General features: G+C 45.8%; 1 protein-coding gene and 1 long non-coding RNA gene across 3 annotated transcripts; one reads left to right on the top strand and one right to left on the bottom strand.

The window, feature by feature from the left end:
* Positions 1 to 1,156: 1,156 nt before the first annotated feature.
* LOC102692435 (erythroferrone) lies at positions 1,157 to 19,224 on the bottom strand. Its single transcript, XM_015361701.2, has 8 exons — positions 18,279 to 19,224; positions 14,048 to 14,167; positions 12,533 to 12,644; positions 9,933 to 10,117; positions 8,435 to 8,546; positions 7,001 to 7,091; positions 5,538 to 5,616; positions 1,157 to 2,198 (listed from the first exon to the last, which is right to left on the bottom strand). Exons 1-8 carry the CDS (start codon positions 18,492 to 18,494, stop codon positions 2,100 to 2,102), a joined length of 1,014 nt encoding a protein of 337 aa, XP_015217187.1. The 5' UTR covers positions 18,495 to 19,224; the 3' UTR covers positions 1,157 to 2,099.
* On the top strand, positions 10,564 to 14,088 carry LOC138242137 (uncharacterized). 2 transcript variants are annotated; one of them, XR_011191387.1, is made up of 2 exons: positions 10,564 to 10,627; positions 13,584 to 14,088. It is a non-coding gene; the product is annotated as an uncharacterized lncRNA (long non-coding RNA). The 2 variants fall into 2 exon arrangements; XR_011191386.1 differs by lacking the exon at positions 10,564 to 10,627 and adding an exon at positions 11,885 to 12,407.
* Positions 19,225 to 19,451: the final 227 nt, after the last annotated feature.

Here is a 19,451-nt window from a genome sequence, read left to right as displayed (position 1 = left end):
TTTCTCCAAACAGAGGGATTTGTTTCAGATAGACACGACAAATGTTAAGGGAGCATTTTGACTTTTGAGCTAAATGTGCATGCGGGCTTCTTACCCTGCTAAGGGAAAAACAACTTTAATTGTGGGATGAAACAAGCTCAAAAAGACAAGTTTGCATTCCTTTTCAGTTGTTGCACATTTTCCTGCTCCCCAGGCTGCAGCGTCAGTGGTTAACCGACAGTATCGGGGAAGGAAAAGGCCAGCCTGTGTTCCTTCCTTTGAAAACAAGGACTGGTCAGCCGTCAGGCCGCGGCCCTTGTGTAACTCTTCCTGATGACGCTGCAAATTCACAGCTGCTCAGCCAATTGAAGGAGGCACTGTTGCATGGCTTGCTCATGGCCACCTGCGCAGGAAAGTGCTTGGCTAAGTGTGCATCGGGACCACAAATTTCCTCTCTACTTTTACAAATCATTCTATGCAGTGATCAATGGTCCTGTTTTGAGTCCTGTGTACAGTTGTGGTTTTCATAGTGTATACTGGGTATGAAAAGAAACTTAACACTACTGCCTTTAGAAAACTAAAGAATGCGGATTTGGGTATTAACTAGATGTTTGGTCAGTTGATCATTCTGCGCTGACCGGACTGACTTGAATAGCTTTGATTGTTGCATAAACACCTCATTGGGTGGATTGAGAGGACTGATTGGGCACAAGTGACGAGGGATTCAACCCCTTGAATGTCAAGCCTGTTGAAGCAGAATTACAAAGAGGAACCGACATGCCCCACAGCCAGTGGTGGCCACACATGCTACTAGCCTGTGAATTTCATAAGAGTCCTGCCATGGACGATTGAGGTTAATCAGCACAGTGAAACTTCAGCGCCAGTAAAACTTCAACAAAATGTCTGTCTTCTACAGAAATTACTTTTTGCCGGTGATTTATCAGTTCTTTGCAGTTAGTGACGTTTCTTTGATGCTCAGCATGCTGTCATCACCCTTGTAATTAGATAAAGTGATTAGAAAATAGATGAATGGAAGGACACACCATTAAAATGCTGCAAAAGAATACATTACATGGGCTAGCACAACCAGTAATGTTGCACGTGTTTATCTGCAATAAAACACAGAAACACTTAACGAGCTAAATATACCATGTGGCGGCAGATACATATCAGAAAGCAATAAATATAGGCTCTTTATTTGGCTTGTTAGATGCTTAATTATTGGATCAGTGCAGGATTTGAAAAAATACATCTTTTTATACTTTAATTTTAAAGCCTTTTCCATATATTTACAAACATAACTTAACAGCAGGCCTGACCAGGCAGACACGCACCCAGTCAGCGCCCAAAGCTGGAGGGGATTGCCTTGGCGACGGGCCAGAGCGCTGGGACGCAGACGCGAGTCAGCTCAGAGGGCGCAGCTCCACCCGAAACCTTGAGGGAATTCACAAGAGCTGAGTGTCTCTCCAGCTGGCAACTACTCCACCTTCTGTTTCTAGATGTTTCCCATCATTGCCGGCAGTTCCCAAGAAGTCGGACTTCTTGACCCATTTCGTTTCCGAACAGGCAGTGCCGAAGTGCCATATGTCACATTATTATCCATGCAGATCAACATCTATGATAATCACTGTAGGTTTCTGACGTCTGCTCTTGCGTTCAAATGGCAGAAAGCGTCATTGTTGCAGTTCTAGTTTCCTTCTGGACACGGCTTTTTACTTCTATGTTTGCCTAAACCAGGATCTCAGAAGTTCAGGATAATCCCAGGATAATCTTGCTGTGGAAATGAGAGGTTGGGCAGAATTTGCTCCTGTTGATTCAAGAGTCAAGAGTCATGGATACAGAATCCCCAGCTGTGTGGACAGAAAAAAATCCGCTGGATACGAGCAGTCTCCTTCAATGGTGACCAATCCTTATATTGGTACGTCAGTATATACAAAAAAAAACCAGATTGTCCCCGAAAGGTCCCTCGTTAGGGGTTAACGTGGCGAGCACAGAAACAAAGCATGATGAAGATTGTACGTCTGTCCATAATAAAGAAGTACAACAAGCAAAGCAATATAAATAAGAAAAAAAAACACGAGTTTGTGGGGCTCCAAGGAGGGAGAATTAATGAACAGGAATTACACCCCCAACAAAATCCCAGAGAACAGTGATCCCTTCTGGACTGTGAAGGCCGAGCCAGAGCTGTTGTCCACAAAGACAGACACATACTCCCCTGCCTGTAGAGAAAGAGACATTGAAAATTCAGAACTTATTATTAAATGGAATTTCTTAACTGAAGTGTGGGACGGGTAATGATAGACAAAGCCAATCTCACCCTAATGTGAGACTCAAATCACAGTCATTACTGACCTCCGTTATTTACTGTACATATCTCTTTTGCACAAACCTCGTCTTGCATTTTTGTTGTGTTCATGCCTCCAACTCCACCTTTGCAGCCCCCCCCCTTGGTCAATTCCTCTCTCTGAATGGGGTTCCAGCCTCCTCATCCTCCTTAACCACACGGGTTAAGCCAAAACTTGGTAAACTTCAATACCCAATTAATACACAAAGCATCTGATTCATGGCTGTTGTTATTCCTTGTGAACTCTGGGTTTGTTTACTGTCTTCTGCTTGCAAGCTCACGAGAACATGAGGCATGTTTTTGCACAAAAACATTGTGAGAGAATGGGAGAAACTACTCCTTCATATTATTGAAGCTGGAACCCTGGACTCTTTCAAGAAATGGCTGGATGAGACACTCAGATCATCTTAGATAGATTAGCTACTAACTATCAAACAGTTATGATGGGCCAAATGGCTTCTTCTTGTTTGTAACCTTTCGGCTGTAGCTGTGTTTTTTTTCCACTTTGTGTGTGCATTCCTTTGAGGTGGTTGCTCATAGACTAACTCTTTGATCACTTTGATGGGACAATCTTTGGAAATCTTAAATTGGATTGGAATGTGGATTGGAATTTCTTCCTGACGAAAACTCCTTGTTGAGATATCCCCTGTCACAGCCCTCAACTGTCAGTAAAGGTTTGCAGGCAGTGCTACAAAATTAATCGGTTACTATCAGCTGCTGTTACCCACTAGTGGAATCTCAGCTTAGAGGTCGAGGGCGAATAGAAATGTGATTATCAATGTGTGAATACCGCACCACAGTCATGTAGCATTTCCAGAACCTGATAGTAATGTGACAAAGCTCCTTTGACTCAAGCAACAAGAGATAACCAAAAAGGCTTTGAAAAAAAGTACAGAAATGAAACAAGAAAAAAAATCAAAAACATTATCTAAGCAATTAGACAAAGTGAAGGAGTCGGTATTGTGCCTCTACATGCAAGATCACTGTCCTTTCTTCTGCATGAACTTATCAAAGCTGCTCTTCAGAAAAGTTCTCACAGGAATGGTACAGATAAGCAGGGTGTATTCTCATTCTGACCAGGGGACTCCCACAGAGAGCCAAATCCATGCTTGTTGAAAGTCAGATGCAATCACCTGCATAGTCTAATGGGCTACTCTTTCAGTTATCAGAGGGATTGGCAGAGGATTAAGTAAATCCTGTTTGATTCAGAGGCTCCAAACAACAAAAAGTCTCATTTAGAGATCTGGAGAGCTGATGTTTTATGTGGTCTTCAAGGCAATCAAGACTAGCAGACTAGACATAATATTTTTAGTTTGCCCTAGTTCAAAATGTTAACTGTACTGAACTTGTACAGACAATACTACTACAGTACTTAGGAGAATGTTTAGCTTTTCCTATTTCTTTACACAGATAAAGATAATTGTAATATTTCTTAATTATGGATGATGCTACACATCAGACAAAATATCTATGAAAGACGAATTCCAGGAGAGGTCATAAACTGATGTTTTATTACATTCTTATCCTCAAGTCAGTAACTGAAGTGTCACCCTGTCTTTGCTGGTGCTGAAATGAGCATTCTAAATTAGCTGTGAGTCTGTAGAATAGTTATACACCTGACTGGTGCAATTTTATTTTTTTTAATCATTCTTCTTTCCAAACTGGCTCAGCCTCTGTCAGAGGAATTCATTTTCAAGCCTTGCCTCAGATTTTCGATCAGATTCAAGTGGGCACTTTGGCTGGGCCACTCAGAGACATTCACTTTCTTATTCTGTAGTCACTCTAGGTCTTTTATGTCTTTAGCCAAAAAAGATTTTCCTTGTATAAGACCTTATATAAGATCTTCCTCATATTTCCTTAGGACTGTATAACATTGGCTTATACTGTACTTTGCTCCATCTGTTTCCCCTCAATCTACAAACTTCATCCAAGACACAAACTACAGGAAGATGCTGCTGATGAGAAGCAGAACTACACATAATGAACTATAGTAGAAAAGAAATATACATAATGAACCATAGTAGAACAGAACTATACATAACGCTGCCACTGTGCTTTACAGTGTGGATGGTGTTGACTGGGTAATGTGCTGTGTTTTTTGCACTATACTTAAAATGATACATTTAGACTCAACTGTTCTAATTAGTCTCCTCTGACCACAAAACAAAATTCACCATACTTGCAGTATCACTTCAGTGCTCCTCGCAGCTTTGTGTTGTAAACACATACAGTAGTCGAAGTCCACATATATTTGACCCGTGGACACTGTCTCTCCTCTCAGTCATTGATCTCTGTAGCTCTTGTCAGTAATGGCCTCCCAGTTTCTTGAGACTGGCTGCTCAGTTTGGACACATAGCCTGATCTAGGACACTTTCCAGCTAATAATTAATTTCACTGTGCTCAAAGGTGTATACAGTGTCTTTGAGCTTTTCTCATAATCTTCTCCTGATCTCTGCCTTTTACAACTTTATCACAGAGCTATTTGAAACTCCTTGGTCTTCTTGGTTGATTGAATCTTGGATTGAAAATCCCTTTCTGAGGCACCTTACAGAGACAGGCGAGTTTATTCCGAAATCATGTGAACTCGTTTCACTACACACAGAGACCATTCAGTTATTTATTATTTATTTGACTTGTCAAAATAATTTTGTGCACCTGAACTAATTTAAGTTTGCAATACCAAAGGCTGTGAATACTTACTCAAACAATATATTTTAGTTTTTGAGTTTTCAGTTTAAAAATGTCTACACTATTTTTAATTCAATAAACATGGACATAGTTGGATAAGGGTTAATACTTTTGCAATGCATTGTCTATGCTAATGCTGAGCTTAATCTACAGAATGGAAATTCACTACAGAATACTGGATAAGAACTAATTTAATGCTCTTCTACCAGGTTGCATTGTATAACATGAGACTGTTCCAATAACCTCTGAGAGGCCAGTCTTTTCGTGTACAGTGGGATTGAGGCTTGTCCAGTCAGTGCAAATGAGTTGCCTGGACATGGCAAATGAAATGAGAGTACACATACTTAGTGCTGTGACTCAGATCAGCGAAGCTAGTTTCTGAGACTTTGAAATCAAACTGTAGTTATACTCTCTTTTCTTGTTGAAATATCCCTGTCCTGTTGACTAAGATCCACATTTAAACAGCTGTACATTCTGTATAAACAGACTTCCCTACGGTAGGGAAGAGTGAGGGAGAAGCTCCTACCTGTAGATACAAGGTGCCTGTGACGAGCACAGAGAACGGGCTCCCTGCAGACCCCAGTCCTGCGACTGCTTCTAAGGACCTTCACAAAGAAAACCTTTCATTAGAGGACTCTCTGGGCCCGAAAGGACTTCATTATGAAGCACTGCTTTTCCTCCCCCAAGATAAACCCAGGTGTATACTCAACAGGAAACAAACTGTTTAATGTGTGAAGCCCCTCCTGTTATAACTGTTTCCAATTTTAAAAAACAAAAGCACGTGTATCCATAAATGTTCTAACCATTTTATCCAATTCAAGGTCATGGGGGTGCCGGAGCCTATCCTGGCAAGCAACAGGCAAGATACACCCTGGGTGGGATGCCAGTCCATCACAGGGCAGACACACACACATTCATGCCAGGGCCAATTTTCCCAGAAGCTGATTAACCTGCCAGTATGTTTTTGGACAGTGGGAGGAGACCCACACCAACACGAGGTGAACATTTAAACTTTCATTTGCTAAAAATAATGCACTGCCACCTTCTGTGTCACTTTAATATGAATAAAGAGGCATTGTGCGTGCATCCAATCCAACTGCGAGGTACAAGCAGCACAGAATCAGAAAGTACCCAAGTGGGACGTGATTCACTTACTTAAGCAGATTAATGCACAGAAGTGGTAAAAAGGCAAATACAGCAGAATTCTTGAGTACAACACAGGAATTGCAAGATATAAGTTTAGAGAGCTCATGTCAATATCATAAACAGGACCTGTCTGTTCCATGGTTTAGAGTCGTGAGGACAGAGTGAAAGAACTTAATCTTTTCCTCTGTTGGTAACTCTCTTCTGAGAGGGGATTTGACTGAAGTGGGCATGTGTTTCTTTCAAATGCATGTCAGCGTGCAGGATTGGAGACATGACTGGGCACTAGTTAACAGTCAGATTCACACTGCTATTAGAAAGCACTTCACACAGAGGGTGATCAGTGATTGGAAAAGTTGGAAATGCTGGTATCCTTGTGAGTTTGACACAACAATAGAATCACTTAGTGCAGAGGAAAATAATTAACGTGAATGGACTGAATGGCCTGTTTGCTTCAAAATGTCCTTAATACTAATAAATTACATCATAATACTGCTCTTAGTACTCTTAAATGGAAATCTCTCTGTTGTCTAATACTTATAATTATTACTTTCCAAATGTTTAAAGTTCTTGAATGCACAATTTACAAAGGAGCTGTGACAAATGGCACACAACGTATTTCAGTATTTTGTTGTCAGGTAACCTTAGGAGTAAGAATTAAAGTCAGCAAAAGGCATTGTACCTCAATCAACCAGGGTCTGTAAGTCTCATTCAAACCTTGTCTGCTTTATACGAAGGAGAAAGAGGTTAAAAGTCATATCATTAGATGAAATCAGTTGAATTAGCCAGGTCAGTAACTGGAGACCCAATGTGGATTGAAAAGCTGCAGACATCAGTGGGACTCACATGTTGCTCTGGCACAGGGACTCAATGCAGATGGAGGCCCGGACGCTGTCCCGCGGCCTGGCCTGCGCCTTTCTCTGAGACTCGCTGGGCTCTGGGGAGAGACCGGACAGTCGTCAGGACTGACAATCCCAAATCCCTGCAAATCCTTTATCTATACAAACATTTGTCATCTTCATTTTAGCATATTATATATATATATTAGCACATACATCTACTTATAGCATATTATAGTGGCTGACGGTTTAGCTTGCCAGTCTGGAAATCATAATTAAATGAGTGTGTGGAGTTTGCAGTGAGTGAGTGAGTGTCTATATGTGTGTACAGAGGAATTCTCAACGGCTCCAGAATACAACTCTCTTACTGCTCCCTTCTTTTTCTTCTGAAAATAACATCACAAATCTAGCCAAAGACCATTAAGGTATTGAAAACAGGCAAAAGAACTGTTTTCGAGTTTGAGCTGACCTGTGTTTGGCGGGGGAGTAAGTGTGCGTCACGCGCTGGAAGGGAGGGGGTAGCCGTGAAAGCACCAGGAGCAGTGGGCAGCTGCACTGCAGTGCCAACAGAAAGCATCGTCGTCCACAGCAGTGATCCGCTGAAGAGCCCCGCCCTTCAGGCCCACGCAGGGATACAGCACGGCTGGGCAAGGCTGTGACTCCCTGGAAAACCTAACTGGTGCACTGGGCGGGAATTCTCGGGAAAACGAGCCCACCCTGTTCCTCAGAACTGCGACACCCCTTATCTGAGAGACACACCCCAGCACAAGGACATGCAGCAACTGCCAGGCAACATTCCCACTGGGGATGGGAGAGCACTGGGCAGGGGTGATCCAACAGCTGGGAGGGCCAAACACAGGAGGGCACAGAGGCTGCTCTGCGCTTCTGGTATCTGCCTATTTCATGTATATTGTACCTGAGCACCACTCACATGCTCTAAGAGTTAGTTGTCCTATTTTGCACTACCTACTGTAGGGTTAATACATAGCCTTAATAGACCAGCGACTGGAGTTGGATGTGTTTGTATGTGCTCCGTTTTATGGTAGGTATTTTGCTGGTTGTGTTTTCCTGTGAGCGTGATGCACTACGTCAGACGCGCACAGCGTTCTGTAAAATGCCTCCACCTCTTAAGTAAATAGACGTTAAAGAAACGGAAAACGCTCCGCGGCAGGACATGAATGGCTTCCCAACGTGTTGCTCCGAAGAGCTGAGGTGAGAGAAAGAAAGACAAGATGGGAGCAGGGCTGAGGAGAGATGGGGTGAAGAGAACCCCATGGGGTGAAAACACGGATGGGGGAGAAGACTGCTCACGAAGGGAATGACACAGAGCACCCGTGAGTCAAAGCGTGGGTCCGCCCTCGGGGCCAGAGTGTCGCCCGTGTCCGCCGCCGCGGGGCGTGCGAGGGAAAGGAAGAGGGCGCCGGGGTCCCCGTGACCGTACCTATGAGCAGGGTGGCAGTGAGCTGGTAGAACCCAGAGACGGGCGCGGTGTAGCGGCCTGTGCTGGCGTTGAATCCCTGCCCGCGCTGGAACTGACTCTCCTCATCGGGGGGCTGTGAGAGAGAAGAGCGCGTTCATCATGAACATGCTCAGGCCATGGAGGTTCACAAACGGTCTCTCAGGATGCTCTTCATATCCTTCTGGTCTGGCGTTTCTAACCTGGTGAGTTTAACGTCTTACAAAGGAAGGCTGAGGTTAGTGTGCCTCAGTGTAGCAGAAAACAGTGTGCAATCAGATGACGTTGCTTAATTAGAGGTTAAGTGGATATTTTATAACATGTGTTGATTAAGTTACTTTTACAGTCAGAAGTTACTTGTGTAAGGAATTACTTTTTTATTTAATAATAATTTGGCGGGAATGGCTGGAAAGTGGTTAAGTGTCATTCTGTTGATGACTGTTTAAAATATATTTATGTGGATTCTTAAAAGTAACTTTCCACACTGCTGTCTATAATTCATCAGTTTACTAGGAACTGAGAATCTGTAGCATTCTACAAGAGCATCCTGAAATACTTGCTAGTGGTGAGATTAGGGGTTAGGTTATGGGTTATTATGAACTCGACCCTGTATCTATAGAGCTTAATTGACATTCCACACAATGTCAACATCGTAAAGCAATCATTGAAAGAATAAATAAACCACTTATTTACACAGCTTAATCTAAAGTGTTAAAGAAAACACTTTGTGGTTTGCTGGTAACTGATATGCATGTCAGAACTAACACAAAGCAAAGACAGCCAGTCTGCACTGCCAGCAGGGAGAAACAGAGAGAGTTTCTTTCTTTCCATTAGCTGCTGCACTGCACGAAACAGTCACGGATTGGACACACATTCTTCCTCAAAATAATGAATCTAATCCCAGAATTCCCACACCTGCCAAAATCGGAACAGCTATCAATCCTGGTAGGGGAGTAAATGGGGGAGGAATACATTGCAGCCCTATATGGGATCTCCTGTCACAGAGAGGGACAGAGAGAGCCTCTCAGGCTGAGTTTTGAGTGAGAAGCTGTATCAGCTTGAAGGGGGCTCAACCTTGTGTTTCTAATTTCTTCTGTTCTCCGTGGAATTAACCTTTACTTACTCTCAAATAATAGTAAGTTTTGTTCAAACTGCTAGTAAATGTCTCAGAACAGCAAGTGTGCGCTAATGGTTATTGCTTTGGCAACACTGTAATTCATCAGTGCCAATGAAGTGTTTTGAGTTTGGGAGTTTGAGAAGAGACGGGAAATTGGGACAGCTCATTTTGAAATGGGTATACGTAAACGACGAGGGGATGAGCATACTCTTTATCGTCACTGTTGGCACGGAGGCTGGTGTTTGTCCTGCCCAGTGGCTGGTAGGCATCGCCCTGAGTGGCAGTGGTGTGGCAGAGCTCAGCCCACCCCACACTAAGGACAGGTCTTTGCGGTTTGTTGTCTCTGCGGGTGAAGGGTCCACTCACACTGGCGAACGGCTGCAGCTCCAGCAGGCTGCGGCGGCGCACGGGCAGGCTGCCCCGCAGGCGGCAGTGGAAGGCCGTGCCCACGCGCGGGTACGATTCTGCCAGGCTGGAGGACAGCCCCACCTGGGGGTCGCACAGGGGGCACCGCACGATCAGCTCCAGGGCACCGCGATTGGCAGCTGCTTCTGCTCAGGGAGAGAGAGAGAGGGAGTGGTCAGACCTCAGCTGGGTGGGCTATGGTGGCGTGATCACAGTGAATGCTAACAGTGAAAGAGGAAATGCGTGTGGTGTAGGGACAGATAACCTGGTCCTAGAGTGCCATGTTTGTTTGTTTCTCATTTTCATCCCATCCCAGAACCGTACCAAGGCATTGAACCAATTAAGTGGGTAAGACGTTGGTTGAGCTGTGCTTCATAGGTGTTCATACAAAGATGCCTTTAAAACCTTCAGGACCCTGGGAGTCGTGATCCTATCCCTGATCTAGTAAGAAGAGCAACAGAGATTATTGATAGTCCTCAGTGTTTGAGCTTGAGAACTCTCTGATGACCTTGTCATGTCAACTGGATTTCAGCTCTTCTACCCTGTTGTTCATGTCTTCTGGTATGCTTGTCTTTTTTGCTCTTTCCTTTTAGAAACCAGTTTGCCTCGCACAGGAAAAAAAACGTTGGTGAAAAGGCTTTGCAAACTCAAACAAGGTGATAATATTATTTGCATTTCGATAGCATGTTTCATCCCAAAGTGCTTCACATACAGTATATGAGAGGGGGCCTATTTCGTCCTCCGCAGAGCTGCATGCAGGTGATTCCTGGCCTCCAATCTGCACCAGCAGCCCCACTGCACAGATGGAATGCACCAGTGGAGTGAAACGTTAGGAAGACCAGACTGTACAATCCCAAACCTGAATTTTGCCAGGATACTGGGGCTAACACCCCTTCCACACAGTTCTGTGGCATCTTTAATGGCCAAGTATTCATTGAATGTCTTTCTCATCCAAAAGACAGCATCTCCTCCAACTGCACAGTCTTCCCCAGACTGAGGTTTAGAAAATCTGGCTACTGCAGAAGAGCACCACCTACTGGTTCACCAACTTTTTTACAGCAGCAACCTGCTTTTTGTCAGAGGTCTCCCATCCCCATCCTGACCAGGCCCAGCCTCGCCTAGCTTCTGAAATCTGACAAGATCAGGCTCCCAAGTGGAAACACTGTTGGCAAAAAGGTAGTGAGGAAATTCGTCATTACACCAACAGCTCCTTTCTGTGAGGTCTTCAGCGAAGCGTTGAGCTAATTCAGCTCTTTCTTTCACGTGGCCTGGTGGACTGCTTTGAGAAGCTATTTTTGGAAGAAGAGCTAGCTGGCGGTGTTTAAGAAGAAACATCGCCTTCCTCAGACTTCACATTGAGTGCAGCAAGAAAGGAGTGAAACCACATGAAATAGGTATAAGCTAGTGTACTACTTCAGCTTTAGGAGAACTTCACTATCCCTGTCTCTCCTTAGCCCTACAGGCCCTTCTTGCTCCTCACCCTCTGCAATTGTATGTTCTTCCTGTGTCCTCTGTACCTGCCTACTGAAAAAAGCAAATGAAATATTTTAAGAACTAAACGCCACAAAACCCTATTCACTTTGGCTGCTAGTGTCACACCCAGGCCTTTGGGAAGGAAAAAGCAAGCAAATTAGCTTGCGGCTCCACCCAGCTCTGATACCATTCATCCTCCACTGAATAAGGGCCATTATGCGAATGTCAAAACACGCTGCTGCTCCTTGTGTCGGAGCACTAACACAAATATGTCAGGATTGTTTCACGGGTTTCCTTGCTCTCCCAGGTCTGCCTGCCTCCTTCCTCGTGGAACAGCGCCAAGCCCTTCTCCAGAATCCCTCAGACCTCCACCTCCCCCCCAAACCACCCCGCCAACCACAAGAGCTCTGCTCAGGAGGGGAAAAAGCCCGCAGGAGGAATCTGTGGAATTCCTTGGCAGAGCCAAGTCCCATCCAAGCTCCGGAAAATTACCCTTATTAAGGGATCAGCCCAGAGTGGGGGCTGCCAGCTTCTCTGCCGAGCCATCAAAAACATTCTTAGGCGCGTGGGGAGTGGGGGGCAACAGCACTCTGGCCCCGTCTCTCCGCGCTGGTGCCACGGAAGGGCAACACGCAGTTCCGATCCACACCGTCCTGCTGACAGGTCCAGAAAGAGAAGTCTAGAGCAGGCCGTTTCGGAGCTCCGGAGGGGGGAGCTAGAGGAGGGGCTGAGGGTGTTCTCATCCCCGGGGAAATCGGGATGGGAATCCGACCTGGAACGGCAAGCCCGGGAAACCTGAGAACACAGCGTTTGAGTGTTCTTTATTCCGGTGACAACTGGGGGGAGAGCGAGAGGGGCACGAAGGGCTTCCAGAGCTTGCAGTCACTGAAGAGCAGCGTCGGCGGGAGGTATCGTCAGCGGGATGGAAAGTGCTGGCCCGCTGGCTGGAGCGTTTTGGGGGTGGTCAGTACAGCGCCTCCGCACAGAGCGACGTGTTTTCACCTTTGCTGTAAGGCTGGCGCCCGGTTGTCTTGGACAGCGTGCCTGTGGAAGTGCTCAGATGGGGCGCCAGTCCTGCGCTTGCTTACCTTTCAGCATGAGCTTGAACTCCCGCAGCAGGTCCTCCTGGGCCAGGGGAGGCGCTGGAAGGCCGGGGGGCCCTGGGGGGCCCGGTGGCCCTGGGGGGCCGGGCAAACCATGCTGGGGAGGAAACAGATATGACAGCAGTTAGCTGCGAGCACGGTACACGTGCGCGCACACACACACAACTGCACACCAGGCTCATAAACTCAGGTCCACTTACCAGTGAAACCAAGCACCTCCGAGCTAAGGGTTGTAATATTACAGTACATATAAATAACTCTGGGTATGTACTGTACAAAGCGGGGCCCTGGGTTCGTGTCCCACGTCAGGGCAACTCTGCCATAGGGGCCACAATTCCGTGGAATTGGAGAGGGTTGACCGGCAGAGTGCAGAAGCTGCCGGTTGTAAAAAAAACACGACTGAAATCTAATGCAATGTCACAATGGCGCTGCATTGGACACCAACATAGTTGGAAACTCTATGGACAGTGATGTTGATGATGATGATGATGAACGAAGCACTGTTTAATGTTTTTTTTTAAAGTTCTGCTCTTCCAGATGTGAAAAGATAACAGGTTTTTATTGGCTTAAGAAAACAGAACTGTTCATAAGAAAGACACCACATTTCAGAGCATGTGTGCTGTGCAGGGCCATCCATCCATTTTCTAACTGCTTTATCCAATTCAGGGTCATGGGGGAGTCGGAGACTACCCCAGCAAGCACCAGGCACAAGGCCGGTTACAAACTGGATGGGACACCAGTCCATTGTGAGACACACACAGACACACAATCACACCAGGAACAATTTTTTCAGCAGCCAGATGACCTACCAGTCTGTTTTTGTGTTTGTGGGAGGAAAGCAGAATACCTGGAGGAAACCCATGTGAATAACGGGAAGAACATAATAACTCCACACAGATAGCAGCCCAGGAACTGAACCGAGGGCCCCAGCGCTGTGAGGCGGCAATGCTAACTCCTGCGCCACTATGCTGCTCTTGCTCTCCATGTAACATGTCCAGATATGAATTCAGACTGAGGATTTCTTTCTATTAAAAAGGTGACATCTGAGAGTTGATGATGAGGTCCCAGGAAAGCACAATCAGACAAGCCATTGGACCCTCCAGGGCAAGCCAAGGTATGGAATTGAAACACAACGATTGTTCTTGTTCTCAGAAACCTAGCTCTTTGATTCTATGAATATAAATTGGACAGTAAACATTTTGCCACTGCTTAGCTCCTAACTTTAATTTACATTAGATTATTTGTGTAATTACTTTTATTTCCAAGGAAGCCTGCACAGGACTTTGGAAATACGAAGCCGTGCTTAATGTTTCTACTGCATGTTGGCTATAGTACACTGCGGGATTTCCATAGCCTGGTGCAGTGTGAGCATGGTGTGAAAACAAGGACAATAAAGACATAATGGTAAATGCATAGTAAAAACTACAGGGAGTGTGTGGTAAATGTATAAGGGTACCTCCAGCCCCTGGGGAAAGGAGATCGCTCTGGCTGTGAGCTCACCTTCAGTTTTCTCCTCTCAGTATGTCTCCCCTTCCCGTTTACCCCTTTGTCGGAGTTCTGCTTGAAGACCATCCAGGAGCTGCGTGGGTTGATGTAGCCCACCTCAGGGGACTCGGACTCCTGCAGCGGAAACAGTGGGTTAGAGAAACCAAATCCTCGTGCTTTCACTGCCATCAGGGTTCCTGCTCCAGGCCTGGTTCTGGAGGCACCTGTAGGTTTTCAGTCCAACTGGGCTCCTAACGGCCTGGATCCAGGTGGGTTTAGCAGCTTCTCCCAGCTAACAGGTGCTGGTGCCGTAAAGAGACCTGGAAAAGCTGCAGACAACAGCAGCCCCGCCCCAGGGCCAGACCAAACCTACACCCTCGGTCTTACCATTCAAGTCACCATTTAAGTTAAAAATCTTACACAGCATTGAAAGCTACCACTTACATCACTGCCCAAGAGTGAATGTGGTATGTCCCAGAACAGATGAAACTGCAGCTGTTTTTGAAAGCAGCATTAGATTTTGGCTTTTTATTGTACATGTACTAAAATCCCCAGTATTCTAACATGAGGGGATTTGTGTTTTGGTAAGTGTACCATGTTACAAGACTGTACCACGTTCTGATGTTGCGCTGTTGGTATAAAAACAGAATATGCCATGGGGTTTTTCCTCAGAGAACTGCTGTTGCACACCTGGATCCCCACTCCATCAAGAAAGCCCCACTGCTTCGTACTGCAGCCCTCAATTACTGAGCTCACACAGGCCTGGAGCAATACCACCCCAGAGTGTGGGAGTCATCGGCCCGGTGTCAGCCCCGCGCGGCCTGCGCTTTTCAAACCAGAGCCCACAGGGAGAGCGCAACACCTCGCACACAGATGAACTGGCTAGGACTTTGCAAAATCGCTTTTTTTTTTTGTTTACTTGGAAAAATGCCATGCAATCTAGCTTCTGAAAGTGACTCTTTTTCAAAAGTCCTGTTCACCGCTCGCGTTAAATCGATGAGGACATGTTCATTCAAGTTCAAAACAGTACGCAGAGAGCTACAACATTTTTGTTACCAAACGGCATGTAAGCTCCTTGGCTAATAATGTGCTTCTAAACATTTCATAATATAATTTCATAGACTTGATCCGAGTCAAAACATGAGTGTCAGTACAGAAACAAAACATTATAGATGCATTAAAGTGAAAGTTTAGAGCTATCTTCTCTGTTAAAGTTCAGATGTTTTCTGATTTTGACAGATGGATGTGTGTCTTACAGAGGTGTCTGTAAGTAAATGAAATGATCACGTGCAATTAATCTGATTTGTTTTGAAGCCTGCTGTTGCATTTTCTGTTCGGAACAAGTCAAAGTCATTTATGCAATTGAAAACAAAGTCACAGGTTAACAGGACGCTTTAAGAGCAGGGATGGCAGTCCAGAGATCCACCACATCAACATAAAAATGGATTTACAACCGGAAGAGAGGTCAGGATTCTCCCTCAGCGCTTGACTGCATATTGCCATCCAGCCATAGTAATCAGAAATTGACGGAGTGGACCCATCTCCATGGAAGATAACATAACAAATATAAGAAAAGAAGAAAAGCCTACTGTATCTAACATTTTTTGCCAGTTAGTTGCTCTGAGGTCTCATATACTTGGCAATATGGCCAGGCATCGACCCTGGGCCAAACATGTTTATGCTGGGTTTAAGGCTTAATCCCTTCCCCACAGTACTGCGGTGTTTGATGATCAAAAGAGAGCTAGGAAACCTGCTGGGCTCCAGGACAGAGCTGGGGCTTCAGCCTAGCCTGTAATCCTTCAGAGATATCTTGCCTGATTACTACCGATCGTGCAGGTTCACAAACAAACAGGTTTCAATTGCTCGATGCGAGCATTCACGTTAGTTTTCTTAGGCATCGGGGAGACACCGATCGGGCCTGGGGGCCTGAGATCACCCTGCCCTGGACGAGCTCTCTGCGCGGCGCGTGCATTGCTCTGACAGCTCGCGGTCCGCTTCCCGAGCTGTGAGTTATGAAAACAGGGAGCTGTCCCCGAGGCGTCAGAGTGAGGCAAGTGTTAGCAAGTCCGCAAGGCTTGGCTGCTTCCACACTTGTACCTTGAGCTCATGTGCTACGTTATTGCAGCCTAATCCATAAAGACTATATTTTCATTGAAAGAGAGGAGCAATGAAGAGCTTGAGAGCACTAAACTCCATTTCAGAAGAGAAATTCACAGACTCCAGGTTGGAATTGATGATTCTGGTGTGGGCACGGCAGAAAGAATTCACGTCTCATACCTTAAACAAGTTAATCCATTAGGAATCTCGGGTACTATAGACTGAGACGACATATTGTCATCTTAGTCTAAGTCAACAAACACAGTTATTACACCTACTGAGTATGATGGAGATGGAAGGCGCCGACACTTCTGACTGCATTATGTTCCACAATAAAATCTTATTTGTACAGTGCAGGAATATAAATGATAAATCTTCATTTTAATTTGCATAAACAATGTGGAGTGGAGGATTTTTCCCTTCTCCTTCCCTTCAGTAAACTCCCAGAAGGAGGATATAGAGCAGCTTTTCATGGAAAGGATTAATGTGCTAATACTGCCATCAATCCGCAAGCTGTTTAAGAACTAAAAGCCACTGGATTGGGCTCCTTTCATCACATCTTATTTGGCCCGAACTCCCTAAACAAACCCTACTCCTGCTGTTTACTTAGCGGGCCCCGCGGTTAGGAACATCTTCCTATCCAGGGTTCGTCATCTTAATCACTGATGGGTTAAACACCCTGTCTTCTCGTTTGATTGTGGGTCTGACCCTTAGGGTGAAAGAGCCTTTGGTTACCTATTCGAGCTTTCACAGCTGTCATCAAGCTAATCAACCACAGATCTGAGGGAAGGTGTGAAATTTTGGCAGTGCTTTACAATACGTGTCAGTGTTTCCCAAACACTGTACATGCGTGCAGCTTTCCTACTGAGTGTAACTGCCCATATTTTCCTAGGAGACCAACCATCACCCCTCTTCTCTGATCACAGTGAAAGACATTTTAATGGACCGAATTTTGCTTTCGGTGCACATTTTGTTACCCCGGTTCAGGAAAAAACGACATCAAAATGAAAATCTGGGATGCAGTTATGACATGTAGCATAGCTGCAAGCACCTCTGAGCAAATAAAAAATGAATCAGGCACAGTCATAAAATTGCTGTATGATATGCCGGGAAATTTCTCTAAAATATACAGCCCCGTGATGGAGACCAGATGCCTACATTTTGCATCATCATAATGTCAGAATTAATTGCAAACAAAACTAAGGGTGCTCCCACTTCATCGTAGTTTGATCCACTCCTGTGTTTAGAAACAGGGTCTCCTGCAGGTCAGGACCAGATGCTGATTATGTTAAGCTTGCTGCATCAAACACAGTTAGCAGAAACAAAGACAGAAGTTGTGCTAATATATTTTGGCTTTTCTGCCCATTCAGTACGATTATTTCTCTATGCTGTTCATAACACCTGAAATGGATCAAAGTGCCATACATTGAGAGCGTTATCTATTTTCCTGTAGTGCTATTCCAAAAAGTCAGAAAAAAAGTCTGCCTCTTCCTCACTCCTCCAAAACAGTGGAAGTATCCACTTTCTTCAGCTACAAAAGCAAGGACTTACACCATTTTAAAACATTTGAGCAGTTAAGCACTCTTACCTTTGTACCCTTACTTGTAGAGCATATTATATATATATAATAATCTAACTACATTCAGAATGACATCTTATAAGGTTGTTATTGACTCTTCATGCACTCATTTTCCATTCTGTTTGTTAGGTTAGACGAGCAACACAGCCTAGTGAAAATGACTTTTTAATTAACAACTGGAATGACAAATACAATCCGAATGCCCTCTTGGCTCATTATTTTAGTGCTTTCCACATAGAGTTAATTTAGCCAGTATGAATTCTTGCACATTTTCTTTCGGCTTCAATGGTAGAAGTGCCTTGTGGAGCTCACATGGACTGGTGATCTAAATCATTTAACTGAACAATTTCAGTCATCTTTACTTGAGTTAGAGAGCAGTCTTGTTTTTGACTTGGATGGATTTTTGAAACCCAGCAGATTAGCAGCTCTGCAGTGGGGCAGCCTGTTTCCTACTGGGCTGTACCCGCCAGATCCCTTCACAGATATTGAACTGGCAGCGCCAACGCCGAGCGGGCGCCTAATACTATCAGCACACCGTGTGGGCAAGAGCCAATGAGCGGTGGAACATACCGGGCTGTTGAGGCTGATCTGGGTGGCGGTCTCTCCCAGCACCTCCTCAGTCGTCGCCCTCTCTGCCCGGCCCTCCGACAGCAGCAGGGCGCCGAGCAGGGGCAGCAGCAGCCAGCGGAGATGCCAGCAGTCCGGGGGCAGGGATCTGCGCTCTGCCCGTCCACACGTGCCCCACGCCGCTGCCCCTAGGGTGCCACGAAGGCGCACTCCCTGCATCTCCCAGGGAGACGGGTCCAGTCGAGCAGCTGGGCGCCGGGTCTCCGTCTGTCGCTGCGCGTCTGTGGATGAACCTCCTGCCCCTCTCTCTGTTTGTAACCCCCCCCCCCTCCGTCGTCTAGATCCCCATTCCCGTTCAAGAGATTCAATTACCCTCTTGGCTCTGGCTCTGCGGTCCTTTCCTTCTCCCACCTCTTCAGTTCTGCCTCACTGTCCTTCCCTCTCATTTCTCTGCAGAGCACCCAATCGCCCGGCCCCCCAGTCCCTCATCTTCTGCGTCAAGACGTGGAGATCTCTTCCCCCTCTTTCCAAATTCTGATTTATGGCCTTTCAGAGACAGCCTCTGGTTGTGAATCCTACAGGAAACGAGAGGGATCCCGATCAGTGAGATGCAAGATGGGAGGGAAGACCCTCAGGAATCCCCCGCATCTCATGCCTCTCCAGCTTTCTCTGTGTGTTTTTGTTTTCTTGCTGCCAGTCCTTGCTTGTTCACTGTAGCCAAATGTCCAGAGATGAAGCTGTAAAGACAGGGACTGTCCGCTGTCAGACTCCGGGCGCTGATCTCTCTCGACGTACCGCTGGCCAGTTGGGTAGACTGGATGTGAAGACTGCTGTCTCACTAACAGTTGCACTCAGGAGGCTCCAGTCTCTTTATGCTGGAATCTCTCTCCCTTGCTCTCGCCCTCCTCTCTCTCTGGTCTTTTCTTTATCTCTCGGAGTCATTTCATTGGCCACCCCCCCCCACCCCACCCCCGCCCGCTTCTCCTTCCTCCTGTCTCTCCTGCTTTCTCTATCTCATTCCCAATCTTCAGCTGTCAGTCTCTGTCTCTCTCTGTCCCCCAGTACATCAGGACTGCTCAACTACTTCACTGTCTGTATGGCCTTTTTTTAAATAAAGAAACCGACCTGTTTTCAGCAGTCTGTGGTGACTGCTGGGTCCTACTGCCCTACCTTCAA

This window comes from Lepisosteus oculatus, chromosome 13, assembly GCF_040954835.1.
Source record: "Lepisosteus oculatus isolate fLepOcu1 chromosome 13, fLepOcu1.hap2, whole genome shotgun sequence".
Lineage (NCBI taxonomy): Eukaryota > Metazoa > Chordata > Actinopteri > Semionotiformes > Lepisosteidae > Lepisosteus > Lepisosteus oculatus.
This window is presented reverse-complemented; position numbering and strand designations above follow the sequence as displayed.